This window comes from Rana temporaria, chromosome 4 (genome assembly GCF_905171775.1).
Source record: "Rana temporaria chromosome 4, aRanTem1.1, whole genome shotgun sequence".
NCBI classification, from domain to species: Eukaryota; Metazoa; Chordata; class Amphibia; order Anura; family Ranidae; genus Rana; species Rana temporaria.
This window is the reverse complement of record NC_053492.1, coordinates 391,241,819-391,263,003: the sequence shown is the minus strand read 5'-3', so window position 1 is coordinate 391,263,003 and position 21,185 is coordinate 391,241,819. Positions and strand designations below refer to the sequence as shown.

The window sequence follows — 21,185 nt, the reverse complement described above, 5'->3', positions numbered from 1 at the left end:
TTTTTTATTTTTTTTTGTATCGAGTAAAGCGTTTTGCAAAACAAGCAAAATGTTTTAATACATTTTGCCTTGATATACAAGCAATTTCTTGATATAAGAGTAGCGTCATGTCACAACGGAGTATAAAGAGAGAGGAGCTTCTAGATGTAGCAATATGGTTACATTTGGAGCCGGTTCACACTGGGGCGACTCGTCAGGTGACTCAGCCGCCCGACAAGTCGCGTTCAATTCAATAGAACCGTTCTAATAGGAGCGACGCAAGTCGCTCCGACTTAGAAAAAGGTTCTTGTATGACTTGCATTGACTTCTATACAGAAGTCATTTTGCAAGTTGCCTCTGAAGTCGTCTTCAGGACGCCTTGCCGAGTCGCCCCTGAAGTCGTGGCGCCCAGTGTGAACCGGCTCTTGAAGGTACAACATTTAGCAACTTATTGCTACACTTAGACTCTTATTTTATACCCTGTAAAAAAAAAAATGCTTTGATATACAAGTGCTTTGGATTACAAGCATGTTTCTGGAAAGAATTATGCTCACAAACCAAGGTTTTACTGTATTTTGTAATAAAACTTATTATATTTTAATATGATGTTGTGGTGTCTAAAGTCCATGGTCCATTTCACATTTTGTCAGACTACTTTACCAACTTGTAATGATTTCCAAGGCTAAAAAGGTGATAAAGTAACGTGTATAGCCTCTTGGTGATGCATTGGTTCTTTCTACAATATGGATCACAATGCTGCATCTTGCACTAGTGCTCTTTGGAGTGTTTTTATTGAGCTGCTTTCACCCTGCAACTGATATCAGCCTCAGGTGCTGACAAGTGTAAATTCTATAGCAAATAATCGCTTGCAGCGCTCAGAGGTCCTCAACTCGCTATCTGACATTCTTTAGCTTTTTTGTTATGCAACGCATACAAGCAGGTGAGAGGTTTTTGCCTGCACGCTTTTTTTTTTTTTTGATGATGCGTTCTTGTCAATGGCACGCTCACTGATGTGACATTGTAAAAAGACCTGTACGTTTCCAGGATAATGGAAATTGTTAGTGCAAATTAAAGTGTGAGGATTTCTTGGCCAATCACTGAGGGCTTTTTTACACCTAGTTAAAATTTGGTCATGGCATGTGCTAACATTCTTTCTGCTATTCAAAGAAATGCTTGACGTAAAGATGCATTTCATTGTTAGTCATGTGTAGGTTTTTGTTTTGTTTACATGCAAGTTAATGTGTTTGTTTTCTTGTTTTAGGCTGTGGAAGATGCTTTTGTACCCGTTATAAAATTTGAATTCTTCAAGATAGAGGTATGAGGCCTCATGTAAACTAAATTGTTATATCAATAAGTAAAATTAGTACTTTTTTAACATCAGATCATTCTTGCCCCCATTCCCCCCCCCCCTTATTTTAGCCATTATGGTATAGGTAGGCAAAACGGGTTTCCTACTGTGCTGGAAGTGGTTCTAGTACTAGGATGCAAATAATCGTGACTAATAGTGTGGGTGTTAATGCATTGAGGGTTTGCCCAGAAAACTGGCAGCCAGTTAGGGTGCTGTAATTCCTCAGCATTTAGAGTATCTTATTTGTGAGCGCTGATCAGCGGCCACATGACACGCAGGCTTTCTCCTCCCCTCCAGACTAATGTCAGCGGGGGAATCTCTGCCTATACAGCTGCATCTGTCAGACTGGAAGAGGAGAGATGCGGCATGTCACGTGACCGTTGATCAGTGCTCACAACTGAGGTATATACGGCTTCTTTTTTTATATATACGCGTGCACATACACTTGAAAGACAGAGCTGGTTATAAAAAGTAAGACGTAAGTTGGCAAACCCTTTAAATGATCCCATTTATCAAAGGATTCTGGATTGCTGCATTGATGTGCATGTATCTATAGATGAATCAAAAGTGATCAACTAAAGAAACTTATTCACTAGTTCCCTAACACTCTTGTGCCTGCTGACGCTGAGTGTCATTCATTCACACGGATTTCCATAATATAACATGCGGAATCTTGTTGGAATAATCTGGCAGCAAGATCCTGCCTGTTTTTTGTAGGATTGAAACTTTTATCCCTAAGGAGACAGATGACAAAACCTGACGATGTTTTTAACCCTCCCCTACATCTAAAATTAGATTTATAAAAAAAACGAATGTGTTCTCTTTGGACCAATCGCTGTTCTGCAAGGTGCCTGTCATAGAGCTAAATACCGGTCTTGGAGAATGGCTGCTTCCACCCAAAGCTTCTAAGTTTCGGTTCACACTGGGGCAGCTTCAAGGTCGCCTGACTCTGAAGCAGCCCCGTTTAGCACGGCTTGCAAATTACTTCTGTAATGGAAGTCAATTCTTGTCCCTCTGAAGTCGCGCGCCCCCCCCCAAATGGTACTGGAACCTTTTTTCTAAGTCAGAGCAATTTAAAACTGTTTTGTTGCACTGAATAGAGCGCGACCTGTCAGGCAGGTAAGTCACCTGGCAGGTCGCCCGAGTGTGAACCGAGCCTTACAGGCTATATTTACATAGACCCGCCCTGGAACTTGTATGCAATGTGTGAGTCAGTCTGATACTGGCGTATGAAGTTCATTATGAATTGGCTGTAAAGCGTCTTGCCATATGTACATGGGTTCATCTTTATTTTGCTATCATTTTTTGCAGTTCTGTTTAAATTTTGATTTTAAATATGTTTTCTTTCCTTCAGATTGATTTAGTTTTTGCTAGGCTTCCCCTGCAATGTATTCCTGATAATATGGACTTGCGTGATGATTCACATTTGAAAAATGTAGATATAAGATGCATAAGGAGTTTGAATGGTAAGTGGGCTTTCTGTAGGAGCTTTGTTGTTGACTGTTGCTTTGTATTAGTAGGGGGTAATCTGTCAATTTTGCCCTTTCAGGTGAGTATGAGTTAATGTGGAGGGTGGGCTTGTAGAACTTATTTTCTGAATGCTTTATTCTCGGCCCAACATCAACATGAGGTAGAGAGAAAAGGTTGATGAAGCAATAGAGAACTTTGCAGAATCGGGCCTGGATGTAAAGCGAGCAATCCTGCTCTCAGTAGTAATAAACAGTTAGTCGTCACTCTAGCCAGAGTGGGTGAAGTGCCCCCGGACAAACTCCTGCCACGAGTTTGGCAGCCGAAGCGCCACTTTAAGGTTGCTGGGAGGAACAGATCTCTGCCACAGACCCGGCTCAAGGGACCTCTGCCACAGGCCTAGTTATTGGATGAGCTGAATGGATTGAGCGAATCCTCCCAGTAGATTAGGGTCACCGGGTGACAGTTGAAGTGTACCTGTCAATGTCCCGATCGCACAGCTTGGGATCTCTTCAATAGAACCGGGGACCCAGCAAGTCACTTGGGCCCCTTTCAGAAACATGGAGCTCCGCGTAGCATGCGACCCCCGGCCTGGTAGGCCATATCGCCGGGGCCTGTTGGATGCGTACACCCTGAAAGTGGGTGCCGCACCTGGAACCCGCGAAGAACCAAGAAAGATGGTGTCTGCCACAGATATACCCTCCCCCAGCATGCTCCGCAAGGGAAAACTCATCTAATTGGCTGCTGGAGGAAAAGTGGCTCTTCCAGAACCCCTCTAGCGCCAACTGTCACCCAGGGGTGGGATCGGCACCCCTGGAGCGCAGACTGACCTACAGGACAGTTCAGGAATGACAGCAGGCCAAATTTAGCAAATTATGAATGGGAGCAAAATAACACTCCCATTCCCCACTAACTTTAGCGTAGTGCCCATACTGAAAGTAAGGGGGCGCTACACAAAGCTAGTGACAAATGTGTTAATATGTATAGATTGTAATATTGTGCATTTCATTACAAAGAATACAATATGGTTCTGAAGCACTTTGTATAAAAAATGTTTGACCTTGCATATATCGCTCAGGCGTTTTTTTTTTTCTAAAGCTGAAGGGTGCAGCTGTGCATGATGTATTGGCATTGTGGTGCATTTTTTTTTTTTTTTTTTTTTGCAATAATAATTTGCGGCTTTGGACATTCGACATGTGAATACTGTAAGAACATGCCTCCTTTTTTGTGTGTAATATATAAAAAATTATATAATTTCTCTTCTGTGTGTGAATAGGTCCTTCAGCTTGCATGTTTGTTTGTTTTTTCCAGGTTGCAGAGTTACAGATGAAATTTTGCATTTAGTGCCAAACAGAAACAATTTCAGAATAACTCTGAGAGCTATCAAGTTGTGGGCGAAGAGTAAGTTGGGCCATTTTTTTTTTCTTTTTATAATCCTATATGTATCAAATCATGTATGATGTGAGATTCTGTATTAAAAAAAAAACGCCTGTGATCGCAGGTCATCTCAGATTATTGGCAGTTTATAAAACTGAGAAGATCAGTGAAGAAAATGATCTCTGCTGATAATCTTGGCACACAGAGAATCTGTCATTGACAGAAACGGCCAAGACCGACAAATGGTACATACACTAGTCTTCTATGGCGCACCACACCAAATTGCATAGTACTGCGGGTACACTGCCATCTGGTGCAGGCAATTTGTATTTGGGGTGTTGATAAGAATACATTGACACCAGCACCAGATTGCACACCCAGTGAGTTTAAAAAATGCTACTTTTGGAAATGCATTGTGGTGTGGAAATAAATCGAAGCAATAGCTATGGCCAAAGGTAGCAATTACATCTAACGGCCATTAGATGGCACTGTTTCCCTTCATAGGGCTAGGCCAACTGCTCCTTCTTCCTCTTTTTTCTTTTTTGACAATGGAGTTTTAAAGTGATCTTTCTTTTTTGTTTTAAGGGCGTGGTATTTATTCAAACATATTGGGATTTCTTGGTGGTGTTTCATGGGCAATGTTGGTAGCGAGGACTTGTCAGTTGTACCCAAATGCTGCAGCGTCCACTCTTGTCCACAAGTTTTTCCTTGTCTTTTCTAAATGGTGAGTGTTAAATTAAGTTCTCAGAATATTTTTTCTGAAGTCACAAATATTCTCTAATGATGCATTTCCATATCCCTACAGGGAATGGCCTAATCCAGTGTTACTGAAGCATCCAGAAGAAAGCCATTTGAATTTACCAGTTTGGGATCCAAGAGTATGTAATATATATCCACCATTCCAGCTGTTGGCAAGATTAAGCCAAAAATAAATTGTTTTCATAGACCACTTTTGTATAAGAAAACCTTGTTTTTATAGACCACTTTCTAATGAGCATATTTATGTACACTGGTTTGTGTGGGCTTAATATGTATTGGAGAGTCTGTTTTGGAACTGTGCTGTTGATGTCGTCTGTCTGGCCCTAACCTGCTGTGAACTCCAGTTGGCCTTTAATTGGATGTTGAGCGTCAAAGTGGCTCCAAAGGCTTAAAGGGGTTGTAAAAGGTACTTTATAGGTACTAAATAGCTTCCTTTACCTCAGTGCAGTCCTCCTTCACTTACCTCATCCTTCGATTTTTGCTTTTAAATGTCCTTATTTCTTCTGAGATATCCTCACTTCCTGTTCTGTCTGTAACTCCACACAGTAATGCAAGGCTTTGCCCCTGGTGTGGAGTGTCGTACTCGCCCCCTACCTTGGACTACAGAAGAGTCGGTACACCCACTAGCACACGGCTCCTTTTCTCTATCTGCAACGTAGAGAGCATTCTGACTCTTCTGTAGTCCAAGGGAGGGGCGAGCACGACACTCCACACCAGGGAGAAAGCCAGGCATTACTGCGTGTAGTTACAGACAGAAGAACAGGAAGTGAGGATTTCTCAGAAGAAATAAGGACATTTAAAAGCAAAATCGAAGGATGAGGTAAGTGGAGGAGGACTGCACTAAGGTAAAGGAAGCTATTTTGGGGGGGGGTTGCACCTTTACAACCCCTTTTAAGGTTTGTGTGAGTGTGTGTGTGTTTTTTTTTTTTTTTTTTTTTTTTTTTAAACCTTCATGCCCTCTTTGCATTAGGGCCCTTTCACACGGGCGGATCAGTAATGATCCGCCTCCGTGTGTCCATAAAAGCTCAGCGGGGATCCTCCGTAAAATCCCCGCTGAGCCGTCGGCTGACAGGGCGGTCCCCACACACTGTGCAGGGACTGCCCTGTCTTTCCTCCGCTCTCCCCTATGGGGGGATCGGATGAACACGGACCGTATGTCCGTGTTCATCCGATCCACCAGACGGAAGAAAAATAGGATTTTCTTCCGTCCGAAAAATCGGATCTGTGCGGAGGCGGACGATTACGGGTGTCAGCGGATGGTCATCTGCTGACACCCGCAATCACATAGGGACCAATGTATGTCCCGTTTTTCCTCTGCACGGATGGATGAAAATGTGCACGTCTGAAAGGGCCCTTAGGGTGATCAGCGATCGACCACCCCCCCCCCCCCCCCACAAGTGTTTCAATCTCATTGTACAATATCATTTTGAATTTGCCAACATCTGTTTAAGCCAAGCCCTTAATTAAATGTAAATAAAGCATTGCTAAGACCAGGCCCTCACACTATACAGTTGTTGGAACAATCCAATAAAGCGGTAGTAAAGGCCTGTCCTAAAAATAAAAAGTTTGTCCACCTGCAGATTTAAGTTGTAATGTACTAGTATGCATCTAATACGGTGCAAACTGAGCCCTCCAGTGGAGCGCTGTCACGGCTTTCCGGGTGCTTCCATCCGGCTTTCTGATCGTCAGACACTTGAGTAGTCGGGCTGCAGTGACGTCACTTCTGTGCATGTACGCGGGAGTCGCATCACCACCACACAAAGAAGGGGGTGTAAATGTGATCTGAGCTGCGCATTTGTGGCTCAGATTATATTACCCGCTGACAGACTTCTAGGGTCTCTTCTGTTATTAAAACCCTGCCTGTCAGCAGATTTTAAACGCATAAACTTTAATACCACTTTAGGTACGAATGTACTAAAGTTTTACATTGCCAAAGTTTTGAGTTCACAGCAGTAGCTACAATGTTACGTAGAATCTTCCAGCTATGTATGATTTCCCTAACAAAACTGATGCAGAGTTTTAATGTGTCGCTATATAAACATAAATGATGTTTTTTTTTTTTTTTATATAGGTAAACCCAGCTGACCGCTATCACCTTATGCCTATAATTACGCCAGCATATCCTCAGCAGAACTCTACATTTAACACCTCTACCTCAACTCGTGCTGTTATGATGGAAGAGTTCAGGCATGGTATGATTTTAGAGAGAAATAGTGTGTTTGCGTGTATCACTTCAGATTGGTTGTTTCCTGATTTTTGTATTTCATTGACTAAAATGACAAATGGTGACAAACAGATTTATGGATTTTATCTTTAAAGGTCTTGGTGTCACTTATGAAATCCTTCAAGGCAAAGCAGACTGGATGAAACTTTTTGAACCACCCAACTTTTTTCAAAAATACAAGTAAGTCATGCTGGTTACAACTAATTGAGAGATTTGCCAAGGTGCATCACTTAATGGTATGATCTAGAGAAGTCCTAAAAATCATCTTTCTAAGTCTGGGTTCACACTGATAAGTACGACTTTCATCCTACTTTGCTCTGCGACATTGGTCCTACTTCCATCCGACGTGAATGAACAGGATACTACTTTGATCCGACTTTGTGATAGTCTGACTTGTTCTTTGACCAATCAAAACAATCCCAGAGTGAGATAAATTCCTTTTACTGCTGCTGTAATCACTATGTCTCATGTCAAAATTTGGATGGTAAGGACAAGGATCCTACTTTGATCCGACTTCAATGATATTCAATGGGCTGAAGTAGGATCAAAGTAGTACAGGGAGCATAGCCAAAGTCGGACTGACTTGTGTCGGACCAGTTAAGACGGCTCTCATAGGGAAACCTTGATTTTCATGCGACATGAGCTCCCAATGTCGAAGCATTTGTCAGACCAGTGTGAACCCAGCCTAAATTCCCCTTCTGAATCTAACACCTGTTGGCGAAACCTCCCCTTTTTTTTTTTTTTTCCCCCTTGCACTTTTGGCTAAGCAATTGAGTTGTCTTAAAGTGGAGGTTCCATCAAAAATATAACTTTGCTTCAGCTTAGACCTGAAAAGGAAAAAAAATAAAACATTTTTTTTACTCACCTTGAAATGCCTGTTATGCGGTCCCATGAAATCTGCCTTCCTATTCAGATCCTGACGTCAGCTCCCAGGATGCCGTGCGCTTCCCCTGTGTCTCCTGGCTTGTTTATGGGTTGCCATCACAACGGCGTGCACTTTCGCCACCGCTTGTTGTGATGGCAACCCAAGTATTTGGCGGCGCTGCAGGTCTTTTGCGGACGCACGAGAATGGGGCAGGACGCGCGGCCCTTTCAACTAGTCAGCCCCAGTATTCCCGGAAGTAATTGCTTGTGGGCTTCACAATGCCCACAAGCAAAATGAGAACCTTCAAGAGGCATATATAAGGTGTTCCTTTACAATAACTCGGCGGGACATTTTAAAATAGTAAGTGACACCTTAGAGACGTATAGAAAGAGAGATGAAAGCAGATATTTTTAAAATTTGAGAAATGTAATGGGAACCCCGCTACACACACGCACGCACGCACATACATACATACATACATACATACATACATACATACATACATACATACACATTGAAGGGAAGCTTCGGAATGGCAAAGATGTTTTTATTACCAATTATGGTGTCTGCAGAATCTTGCATTAATTCATTCTTTTAAAACTCCTCTGAATTGTTACTAGCTGTATTCAAATTTGTATGTCCTATATATCCCTGTCTTTTTTATGGTCCTGCAGCTGCTTTAGACCCTCTGGTCATGTCATCCCTTTATGATGCTACTGGGATCCTACAGAGTTTGCAGTTGCCCATCTCCTGACTTGAGTTTCTAATTTTTGTAGAACTGCATTTAAATGCAAACGAGCCCATCAACTGAGCCCCCTAATGCCCATAAACTTCTGCTTTAACTGGGTGCTGTTACTAGAGTTTACCTGGTTAAGGAATATTCAGCTGTTTTAGGATGTTTCGGAGTCCTAAACCACTGTACATGGGTATAAAAGTGTGTTTTCTTTTTCTTTCTTAGGCATTACATTGTTCTGATTGCCACCACAGCTTCAGAAGAGCACCATCTTGAATGGTATGTAATTTTTCATTTAAGTTTTGATATTTCAAGGATTGCATTCTGTCCTCTGTAAACATATCCTTGTTTTATATGATTGTAGACAGGCACTGAAACACTCTTTACTCTTACTGGAGCCTACAGATGGTCATGTATTGTAGACTACACAATGAGCGATTTACCTTGAAGGTACAAATAGATAAATATCAGAACCTTGGCCATGCTTATATTGCGGCTTCCTCGTGGAGGAAATTTCCCACTTGTATGGTGACGTCAGGGGGAATTCAATCTGCAACAAGCACTAAACCACTCTTCTTCCTTTCCCTTTGTGCAGGGGTTAGAACCTTTTCAGGTTTTCAGAGCTTTCTGTAACGTGACTGGGTCAGCAAAACGGAGTGCTTAGTTAACGCAGTAGTAAACTGTGACATTAAAAAAAAAAAAAAAATCCTCTGCTAGGCAATGGTATGATGTGCTAGCATGTGATTCTAGTACATTATGCCGTTGCCTTGCCGGGGATTAAAAAAAAAAAAAAAAAGTTCCTTTTTCTAGAATGAAGCCCTCTGACAGTGCGATGTCTCCACTGACAGGGCTTCCATCTTCCCCTTTTCTTCTGGGTTCACGGGCTCCAGCAGCCTGACTGACTGAGCCATGACGAAACTAGTCACTGCCGCAGCAAAGCGCTCTAAAGGAACGGCATGGATATACTGTTCCTTCAGAGCGCATGCATTGGTGACGTTGCCATCTGCCAAAAGAGGGAATATCTCCTCAACAGTGCAGGTACAGTAGATATTTTTATAAGCTTACCTGTAGGTAAAAATCGCAAGGCAGACTTTACTACCACTTTAAGTGAATTCTCTTCAGCAGCTGTACAAACCAGACCAAAAATGCAAGGTTCAAAAAGGCCATCATTCAGTATGTCTGTCCACTTCCCTTGTACTACAGAGCCCCCTGAAAATCCTGAATATATTGGTATGCAGAGATTGCATAATCAACCCAATACAAGGGCTTAATGTCTAAATGACTAATCGCTGAGCTTTGCCTCTCAAGGGTCCCCAGGGTGCATGCCTAGTCCTGTACAAATGGGGACTTCATTTGTTTAGCATCTTCAGGGTCCTGCAGCAATGATTAGGAAGAAGGGCAGGCATTCTAAAGGTAAGATGTGATGCCAAAAAGTGTCTGATATACTGCTGCCATTGCGTGATTATTTCCCCTTGATAAATGACGTAATTGGGGAAAAAATGCCTGCATCATTTGAGTATATTGCATACTGTCAGGCATTATGGTATTTTAGAAGACCTTTGTCAAATGAGAGCATGCTTGTGTTAGAAAGTCTTGTTACACTCATGCCATAGGGTTCAGTAGGTTAGTATGTGGTATCAATTTGGATGTCATCTCAGTGGAGTTGAATAAAGAAGTGAACTGAGAATAACTGACTCATTTTCAGCCCAGCAGTTACGTGGAATCCTGACGGTCCATGATCAAATATGCCTTAGGTGGCAGGCTGGGTAGTAATTAAATCTGATGCACCCAAGGTCCCTCTAGTTCTAGAGGATAAAAGAACGGATCTTCCTATTCTAGATCTTTTGTTACACCAGCTAAAGTTTGAGACACTGTAGAGTGTATTTGGGATTTGGGTACAGCGACTGGCAGGGTTTCAAAAAGATAAGCAACTTTGGTAAGATGGACATTTTAGTATGTTAATCCTACCCAGAAAGATCTGTCCTAGACCTACTCAACTGATCTGTGAGGGAGCTTATTTCCCTAAACAAAGGGGCAAAATTGGCTGCGTATAGAAAGGAGCAATTGAGGTGTGTGTGTGTGTGTGTGTGTGTGTGTGTGTGTGTGTCTAGTTATTTGATGGAGTGAGTACACCATAGTTGCTCTGTAGCAGAAACTCATATTTGTTTCCCTTTTTTGGAATATGGGATAGGTAGTGTTATAAGGGGCAAACTTTTTTTTTTTTTTTTTTTTTGCTAGTCTGAGCAGAAAATAGGTTGAATGCTATAAAAATTGTTTAGACGGATCATTTTAAGATGTATGAAGTTTTTTTTTTTTTTTTTTTTTTTTTCATTGTAGGTTTGGTTTGGTAGAATCCAAAATCCGTGTCCTTGTTGGAAATTTGGAAAGAAATGAATTCATTACACTTGCCCATGTTAATCCACAGTCTTATCATGGGGACAGAGAGCTGTGTAAAGAGTAAGTGTAAGCTGCTGTATAGCAAATATCATGCATGTTACTTTTCTCTTTCGTTCATAGACGGACACAGCCTTCATTGACCTTAGGGTTATGCTTCTTCCTACCAGGAGATTTAGGCAGAATTCTACAGCACTTAAGGTGTTAAAAACTTTCCTTCATGCTGCTCCTCCCAGGGGGCGTGGCTCCCCCAGGCATAACCCACACCCTGCTTTAGCAGCCTCAGTTTGTTTTCTGCCTAACGACAGGAGGTCAAGGCTATCTCTGGAGTTCCTGGACTCTGGAGTTTTTTTTCTGGCGATTTTTCTCGCTTTTTTTTTATTATTTTGTTCCTGCATTTTTGAATCCTGCGATTCTTCTATCAACAGCCGACTGGGTGACAGGCTGGGTCCTCGACTCTTGTAGTCCCCCCATGTTCGGCCTTCGAGCGTGTGCCGGCCCTCAGCTCAGCTTTGGGACGTCCACGACAGGCCCCATTGCTCCAGGGGCGGCCGGGGAACTTTGGTTCTAGGGCACACATATGACCGGTCTCTATGGCTTTGTCACAGTGTGTCTGGCCGACAGCCATGCCGTTTACGGACGTTGGTTCTGTCTGGGATACCTCCAGCCGGGTAGTCGCAGGACAGGTAAGTAGTGGCCCCTTACTCAGGTAAGTGGTCTGGCTGGTGGTTTCCCTGGGGAGGTCGACTGAGGGTCCGCCCTGCTTTCCTCTCTCCCCTTCCTCTCCCTCCTTCCCCTGACTGGGTAGTGGCTGTGAAGGGGGGCCTCCTGGGTTTTCTTTGTTACCACCGGGGCCCGTGTGTTGTTAGGGGGACTGTGTTGTTACTCTGGAGGGTGCTGCTGTGTTCTATGAGGTAATTTTTACCTCAGACAGCGGCCGTCTTGGAAATCTCCTTGGTAACGCTGTGATTCTTTTCTGAGGTAACAGACAAAGCAGTCAGTGCTGCTGTGTTCTATGAGGTAATTTTTACCTCCGACAGCGGCCGTCTTGGAAATCTCCTTGGTAACGCTGTGATTCTTTTCTGAGGTAACAAAGCAGTCAGTGCTGCTGTGTTCTATGAGGTAATTTTTACCTCAGATGGTGGCAATCTTGGAAATCTCCTTGGTAACGATGTGATTCTTCCCTGAGATGACTCGGCACAGCCTCTGGTCAGTTTTAGTGCTGTTACAGTTTTAGTGCTGTGAATCTTCCATGAGGTGAATACACATCACAGTCAGCACATCAGAGCACACCTGAGGTTTTTCAGCTCCCTCTGCAGCTGGGTGGGGTGGTGAATACCGGGGGCCCCCATGCTCTGCAATAGCAGCAAGGAGGTGACCAGTGGGTTTTTTTTGTCCTGCCTTGCAGGGTGGGTGACTCAGCGCTGACACTATGGAACTCAAGCTATGCCTGAGTTAACCCTTAACGCCCCTCCCCCTGCCACATCTGTTATGTTGGCTGTCCTGGGTTTCTTGCCAGGTTTGAAGCAGCTAGTGCCCGGATGGGGGGTAAAAAAGCGCCCCCTCTCTGAAGCCTGCTTCTGGGGATGACACAGAATCGCTGTTTTTTTCTGGTTCTGTTATGTCAGAGGCTGCGGGTTTTAACCCTTATGGATAGTGAGGATGACTCTGCTGCAGTCAGTTGCTGGCAAGAATTTGTTGGAGCTCTTGTTTCTGCGGTGCGTGAGGCTCTAAAAATTGAGGATGTGGCGGAGACACCTCCGTGTCAGTACCAGCAGACTACCACGCATCGCTGAAGTGTTTCCTTGTGTTCCTTATTTGGACTATATGTTATACAAGGAATGGGATGCACCGCAAAAAGTTTGTCAAAAAACTTTGCAACCCGTTACCCCCTTGAGGGGGGCTTTAAAAAAAAAAAAAAAAAAAAAAGTAGGTCTCTCCTCCGCCAGTGGACCCCCCTGTGTCCAGACTGCGCAAGGCCACCACATTGCCTGTGGAAGGGGCTCCTGCATTTCAGGATCCCGCTGATAGGAGAGTGGAGGCCGTGGCCCGCTCCCTATTCACGGTGGTGGGTTCGGCGGTGAGGCCGGCTCTGGCCGGGGCCCTGGCAGGCCCCGACTAAAAGGGCGAAGCTCCTGCTGCAGGAGCTGGAAGAAGGACCTCTAAGGTGGCCTTGGTGATCACCGTTAAGGGTGAACGGTCCTTTTGGGTCTTCCCTGACTGGCATCATTGAGGATGCCACAGGTGGTAAGCGCATGCTGTTCCCACGGTTTGGGAAGGGCTAGGGACCTCGCCCTGTGCAAGGACCCTCCTTGCCTACCTCCGAGCGTTTTTTCGCTCGCCCTGTGCGGTGGGGGTAGGTCTACATGGTGCTTGAATCCCCGCTGCGGGGTAGCAGCGCACCGGATACCGCATGCCTAACAAGTCTGCGGACATACCTGCTTCCGCCTGAAGGTCTGCTCCCGCCCGTGTCTCGGGTGGGAGACTGGCTTCGCATTGCGAAGTGTTTTCCTTGGGGTACAAGATTGAGTTTCTCTCTTGTCTGCCAAACAGGTTTTTTCCCTCCGGCTTCTGGCCTCCTCCGGTTCGCCGGTTGACTCCGTCAGGGGCTGTCCAGGATCTTCTGGTCAGGGGAGTGATTGTGCCAGTTCCCTCGTTGGAACGGTCTCTGGGTTTTACTCCATTCTGTTTGTGTCCCCATGGAGGATGGGGCCCGGTCGATCCTGGGCCTCAAGTCCCTCGTTTTGTTTTGTCAGGTTTTTCTGGCATCCTTGGATGTCATGAACGTGTACCTGCATATCCTCAAACCACCAGAGATTCTGTGCTTTGCGGTCGGGGGGGACCATTTTCAATGGTGTCCTTCCCATTCGGCGGGTTTTCGCCAAGGTGCTCGTACCGATACTGGCCCGGCTGTGACAGCGGGGGTTTGTTATCATGGGATGTCTGGACGACATTCTCCTACGAGCTTCTTCGAGCTCTGCATTGGTGGAGCCGTGCCTATCACGTGTCGGGCTCTCCGAGTGTTCGGCTGGTTTCTGGATTGTCCTGAAATCAGGGTTGATTCCGTCTCAGGGATACCTGAGACTGGTCCTGGATTCCTCCGGGGCGGGAGTGTTTTTCTCCTAGCGGAAAAACTTCAGACTCTGCTATCTGCTGTGCAGCAGTTGCCGACCCAGAAGCGGTCATCTCTGCGATTCTGCAGGAAGATTCTGGGTCAGTTGGTAGCCTCTTTCGAGGCGGTTCCGTATGCCCAATTCCACGCCAGGGTACTACGGAGGGAACTGCTGTCACGATGGGACTAGCTTCCGTCATCTCTGGATTACCAGATTCAGTTGAGTCATCTGATCATGTCTCCCCTGGTATGGTGGCTGGCGTTTCCGGTGCTTCGGGCCGGAAAGTCATTTTTCTGCAGGCCACTGGACAGTGGTCACGACGGATGCCAGCCTCTCCGGTTGGGGAGGGGCGCTTGGGGCACCCAGTCAGCCCAGAGGCACTGGACTCAGGTGGAGTCCTGCCTACTGATCAACGTTCTGGAGCTCCGAGCAATCGAGCTTTGCCTTACCAGGTGGTCCCTGGATCTACAGGGCCGACCGGTCAGGATCCTGTCCGATAACACCACGTCCGTGGCGTAGGTTGATCATCAGGGAGGCACACGGAGTTCTGTTGCAGCGACGGGGGTCGCGCGCATCCTTTCGGTGGGCCGAAGGGTCCGTTCCGGCTCTATCGGCCGGGTACATTCCGGGAATACGGAATTGGCTAGCCGACTACCTAAGTCGCACTGCACTGGGCCAAGGAGAGTGGTCTCTCCACCCGCAGGTGTTTCGGGGTCTGTGCCGAAAGTGGGGCACTCCGGACGTGGACCTTCTAGCGTCCCGTCTCTATATCGGTAGGTGCCACGGTTCGTGGCCAGGTTTAAGGACCCGTGGGCGGACGCGTCAGGCGCGTTGGTGGCTCCTTGGGGTCGCTGTCGCCTACTTTACACCTTCCCTCCTCGGAAGCTTCTTCCTCGCCTGCTGCGCAGAGTAGAAGCTGTAGGGATTCTATCGGTCCTGATTGGCCGCGTCGCTTCTGGTACGCGGACCAGGTGCGTCTGCTGGCAGACGCCCCCTAGCGTCTTCCCCTGGGAATTGATTTTCTGTTACAGGGTCCAATCTTCCACCCTGTTTCACAGCCACCGGCCTTAGCGGCGTGGCTGTTGAGAGCCAGGGGCTTAAGGACCGAGGCCTATTGGGCTCGGTGGTCTCTACCGTGCTGCCTGCACGGAGGTCTACCTCACGTAGGTTTTTTCCTCATACATGGAAGGCCTACTTCTCTGTGTGTGGGGAGATGAACTGGCACTCTCGTACATGCGTTGTGTACAGGATTCTGCTGTCTTTGCAGCAGGGAGTGGTTCAGGCTCTCGCCTTACGTACGGTTAGGAGCCAGATTTCTGCTCTGGCTGTTTTTTACTTGCAGCGACCCTTGGCATAGCACTCCTGGGTGCGTGCGTTGGGTCAGGGGGTCTGGCAGGTGCGCCCTCCATTACCCCCATGGGACTTGAATTTAGTCCTTTCAGTGCTTCGGGATGCTCCCTTTGAGGACATTCGGGAGGTTTTTTGTTTTATTGTCACAAAAGGTGATTTTATTTCTGGTAGCAATTACCTCGATCAGACGGGTGTCTGTCTGTTCTGGTGGCCTTGTCTTGCAAGGCTCCCTGCTTGGTCATCCGTAAGGATGAGGTGGTGCTGCGGCCGCAGCCGTTTTTCTCCCTAAGGTCGTTTCGGCTTTTCACTTGGATGTGGACATTGTTGTTCCATCATTATGTCCTCAGCCGAAGAACCCGAAGGAAGCCACTTTACATTCTTTGGATGTGGTTCGGGCCCTTCGAGTTTACTTGTCGGCGACAGCTCCGTTCCGGATGTCGGACTCGCTGTTCGTGTCTGTGTCCGGTCCCAGTAAGGGCCTGGCAGTTTCGTCGGCCACCATTTCCAGGTGGATCCGACGGATTGTGCTTCAGGCCTATGCCCTGAAGGGCGGGCGCCCCCCTTTCGGGTCATGGCGCATTCGACCAGGGCGATCGGGGCCTCTTGGGCTTTCCGACACCAAGCCTCTGTGTTACTGGTGTGTAAGGCTGCGACCTGGTCGTCGGTCCACGCTTTTTCAAAGTTTTATAAGGTGGATGTGAGTGCATCTTCGGATGCCTCCATTGGCCGCAGGGTGTTACAGGCGGCAGTTTAAGGTTGGAGTTCCTCCGTTGAGTAACTCCGGTTTTTGTTTGGGGTGTAACCTGTTTTTGCTGTGTTATTTTTCCCACCCCTCGAATTTTTTTGACACTGCTTGGGGACGTCCCTAAGGTCAATGAAGGCTGTGTCCGTCTATGAACGAAAGAGAAAAAAGGATTTTTGTACTCACCGTAAAATCCATTTCTCTGAGTTCATAGACGGACACAGCACCCACCCCTCCTTTGTTTGTACTGCTTGTTACGAACTGAGGCTGCTAAAGCAGGGTGTGGGTTATGCCTGGGGGAGCCACGCCCCCTGGGAGGAGCAGCATGAAGGAAAGTTTTTAACACCTTAAGTGCTGTAGAATTCTGCCTAAATCTCCTGGTAGGAAGAAGCATAACCCTAAGGTCAATGAAGGCTGTGTCCGTCTATGAACTCAGAGAAATGGATTTTACGGTGAGTACAAAAATCCTTTTTTCTCCTCTCACATTCCAAGACAGCAACACCTGAGAGATGAGACTCCTCCCTACAAGAAACAATCCATTTCCAGCTGCTTAAAAGGCCCCATCCTTCCCCTTGTCCCTCTGTATTGTGTTTCTCCCACAGCGAAACGTATACTCAGATGGTACACCTGTGAGGCAGGTTAGGAACGCCGGGTGAGGGTTGCACTAACCCTGTGCACCTCGTGCTTCACGCAGGTTGCCTCATTTTGCTGTACAGGTGGTTCGGACAGTGTGGCGGTCCACCACCCAGTGTACACTGCTCAGCAGCTTGCCTCTCCTCCTGTTCCTCCCCTACATGCAGCGAGCTCCATACTGCAAAGGACCAGTCGGCTGACATAAGCAGTGACTGGGAGGAATCGGTGCACTCCCGGTTTCAGAGCCAGGCGCAAATTTCCGGTCACCGAAGGGAAGAGGCGGAGCAGGCACGGCCCGATCCGGAAGAGGGGCAAAGCTCTGAGTAGACGCCGGACCAGTGTGGCTCTGGGAAGGTGAACGGTTCTTCAGCTACCAGGAGTCGGCGAGCTGCAAGGAGCACCGCGACTGCCTTCACCCACATCATGGAGGAGGAAGGAAAGGTAGCACAGGCAAGCTGGGGCCGGGTAATGCCTTTTTGCTTTAGTGTGGGTGACACCAGCAGGCTTTAGTAGTCCCTGGTAGACTCTCATGCTCTACTCTCTTGGTGGGGGGAGGTTTTCCATGAGTGTATTTTTATTCATGCGCAAAAAACTGCATACTATATAAACTTCTTGTACATCACATATGTTCAGAAAGTACACATGAATAATATACTGTTTGTCACGCTTATATTTTTATCGGTATCAAAGTTTACAGTCAGATATTGTAGTAAACCCTTTTCCAGATAGATAGATTCTCATGCAGTGCTGTTAAGATGATGGGCCAAATTAAAGTGGATTTTAACCCCCAATTTTTTTTTTTTTCCCACAATGTAGAGTATAGGATTTCCTATCATCTGTGCCCAGTCTTGCCACAGTTAATCCAGCTCTGAGCAATCCTCTTTTTTTTTTTTTTTATTGTTCAGTGAAAATTAAGACTTCCAGATAAAACCCTGTCTAAATACAAAGTCCATTCCTCTCTCCTTGCTTTGAGTGACAGGTTATTTACATATCTAGCTTTTACATGTTTATCATATGTTATGTTTATCCTATTATGTGGTGATCCACAGTATAAAAAGGGAGAAATCCACCCCCCCCCCCCCCCCCACATAACACATCCTGGTAATATACAATGACCTGTGGATCACCTCATTGTATGATAAACATAACATATGATAAACATGTCCAAGCTAGATGTGTAAATAACCTGTCACTTAACTCTGTGTGGCAAGACTGGGCACAGATGATAGGAAATCTTATACTCTACATTGTGACAAGAAAAACATTTTTTTGGGGTTTACATCCACTTTAAGGATCAAATGTGTCCAAAGAAAACGCTTCCCTACTCATTACACAAAAGGAGCCTCGGTTGTAGACCCAGGACATATACTGGATCTGTGCATTCTCTTTATTTTATTTTTTTATTTATACTAAATGCTGACTGTATAGTCTTTGTGGCAGCCCTCCAGTCCAGTGACTGTCTAGTCATTCATTTTTTTTATTAGTGAGCTCAATTGTTCAATAGTTCACTAGTATACTAATATTTTGCTTATTAAACCAGTCCCAGTTGTTGAGCTAGTTTCCCAACACCCTTATTTGCATTTATGAACTTTAACTACCCATATCTTACCAGACTTGTACTAGAGTTGTTCTACTGGGATGATGCCTGCAGGCATCCTTTCCTTTTTTTTTTTTTTTTTTTTATGCCTGCAGCTGGCAGTCCGCTCTTTTGTAAAAGCAATCCTAGAGGCTAGCTAGGTGCTAGAATGCTTTACAGGCAGTAAGTGCCCCACCCGCTGCCTTTCTTTGGCTCCCCACCAGGAGTCGCAATCGACCAGCCAGTGCTTCCGCCAGCTGATCGGAGAGCCAAATAAAGACCAGATTGGCTCTCCCACTATGATAACCCGGAAGCGATGACCTGACAGCACTTCCGGTTTACCCTCATGTCAATGGCGCCATGTTCAAAGATCAAAAGCATTTGAAAGCACCGATCTTAGTGTGATCAAATCAGAAGAGGGATTTGGGGTCTTGTAGATCCCAGGTCTCTCTATAAAGGGTACCTGTCACATGCCTATTGCTGTCACAATGGATGTTAACATTCAGCAGCCATGGAGATTAAGAAAATGGATTATGTGTTGTATGTTTTGAAAGGATGCAATAGTAACACTTCTGTGGCCAAAATGTATATCTTTCAGTAACGAGCACTTGTCCATGTGGTTTCTTGGCATAATCTTTAAGAAGGTGGAGAACACAGACAGTGTAAACATTGATCTAACGCAGGACATTCAGTTATTCACAGATACTGGTAAGTCTTTAATGCTTTTAATGTGTGTTGTGTTTTTATACAGCCTTGTTCTTTATTGTAGACATGTCCTATACCAATTTATTTGTCCCCTAATGTCTCTCCTGCACTTTGTCTTGGCAAATGGTACAGGAAGTGTACATGATCACTGCCTGCTATCCTGTTACAGCTGTATAACCAGAAGTGCTCAGAGCCAATGCTTCCAGCTACACAGGAGAGATCAGGCATCAGATCTATCCTCCATGCTCCTCGCTGGCCAGCCGGACAGTGGTTGGAGGGGAGAGAACTTCCCCAGCACACAGTGATCAGCTGGCATTGGAGCCTTTTTTTTTTTTTTTTTTTTTTTTTTTTTTTTATAGCTAAAAATTGTTTTAAAACCAGCTCACAGCTGCTATTGCAAACGTGACAAGTGACCAGGCTTTATCTCCTAAAGCAGAGCTCCTGTCCCCCGGCCCCGCCGAAAGATGACAAATGTGGCGGGGGGGTGTGGGGGGGAGAGAGGAAGCAAACAAGCAAAGCTTTCCCTTTTTGGGTGGAGATCCACTTTAATGACCAAAATAAAGTCCGGTCACCAAGCCTGGCTGTGCTGTCTGGCAGGGCAATGTAAATGTGAATTGGTTGGACAAATACAATTCCTTGGCAGGTAAAACCTCTCCAAAAGATTTTGATTGTGTATTATTCGGTATTTTTATTTTGTGTATTTCCACAGTTGTGATTAGCTTTACTGGAATCCTGTGATAAATTTGAAGTATCTTTTGAATTGCAGTTTACAGACAGGCAAATAACATAAATATGCTGAAAAAGGATGTGAAGATTGAAGCCACACATGTGAGGAGGAAACAGCTCCATAAGTACCTCCCTCCAGAAGCACTGCAAAAGAGAAAGAAAGTAATTGATTTACGTTTTAAGCGTGTAAACCTTAATTCTGTTTAACCACTTAAGACCCGGACCTTTATGCAGTTAAAGGACCCGGCCAGTTTTTGCCATCCGGCACTGCGTCGCTTTAACTGACAATTGCGCGGTAGTGCCATGTGGCTCCCAAACAAAATTGGCGTCCTTTTTTTTTCCCATAAATGGAGCTTTTATTTGGTATTTGATCGCCTCCGCGGTTTTATTTTTTGCGGTTGAAAGAATAGAGCGACAATTTTGAAAAAAAATTCAATATTTTTTACTTATTGCTATAATAAATATCCCCCAAAAAGATATAAAGGTTTTTTTTTTTTTTTTTTTTTTTTTTTTCCCCCCTCAGTTTAGGCCGATACGTATTCTACCTATTTTTGGTAAAAAAAATATCGCAATAAGCGTTTATCGATTGGTTTGCGCAAAATTTATAGCGTTTACAAAATAGGAGATGATTTTTTTTTTTTTTTTTTTTTTTTTATTGCATTTTTCTTTTTTTTTTTTTACTACTAATGGCAGCGATCAGCGGGGGTGTTTTTTTTTTTTTTTTTTTTTTTTTTTTGTGACTGCGACATTATGGCGGACACATCGAACAATTTTGACACATTTTTGGGACCATTGTCATTTTCACTGTCATTGTCGTTTTTACTGTGAAAATGACAATTGCCGTTTGGGAGTTAACCACTAGGGGGCGCTGTAGGGGTTGTGACCTCATATGTTTTTCTAACTGGGGCTGGACGTGTGACGTCATTGATCGTGTTTCCCTATCAGGGAACACACGATCAATGAAGCTGCCACTGTGAAGCTGTGTTTACACACAGCTCTCCCCGTTCTTCAGCTCCGGGGACCGATCGCGGGACTACATCAGCGATCGGGTCATGCAGCCACAAAGCTTCGGACCGGCTGGGCACTTAGAAGGACGTACAGGTACGTGCTTGTGCCATTCTGCCGACGTATATCTGCAGGAGGTGGTCCTTAAGTGGTTAATAGGTCACTTAAAACTGAAATTTCATGTCTGGG

The 21,185-nt window shown here is 45.4% G+C and overlaps 1 protein-coding gene across 3 annotated transcripts in view; it reads left to right on the top strand.

The window, feature by feature from the left end:
• The window catches only part of PAPOLG (poly(A) polymerase gamma), a 44,903-nt gene that overhangs the window by 12,704 nt on the left and 11,014 nt on the right, over positions 1-21,185 (top strand). For 2 of the 3 annotated variants that reach the window (XM_040351128.1, XM_040351127.1), the window contains exons 6-16: positions 1,241-1,294; positions 2,682-2,793; positions 4,106-4,195; positions 4,757-4,895; positions 4,977-5,049; positions 7,002-7,122; positions 7,250-7,334; positions 8,978-9,031; positions 11,090-11,209; positions 19,159-19,268; positions 20,032-20,153. In XM_040351128.1, the coding sequence (XP_040207062.1) occupies positions 1,241-1,294; positions 2,682-2,793; positions 4,106-4,195; positions 4,757-4,895; positions 4,977-5,049; positions 7,002-7,122; positions 7,250-7,334; positions 8,978-9,031; positions 11,090-11,209; positions 19,159-19,268; positions 20,032-20,153 (1,080 nt within the window). Of the gene's footprint in view, positions 1-1,240; positions 1,295-2,681; positions 2,794-4,105; positions 4,196-4,756; positions 4,900-4,976; positions 5,050-7,001; positions 7,123-7,249; positions 7,335-8,977; positions 9,032-11,089; positions 11,210-19,158; positions 19,269-20,031; positions 20,154-21,185 lie in introns of those variants that run through there. The other variant, XM_040351129.1, reaches the window with a different exon arrangement.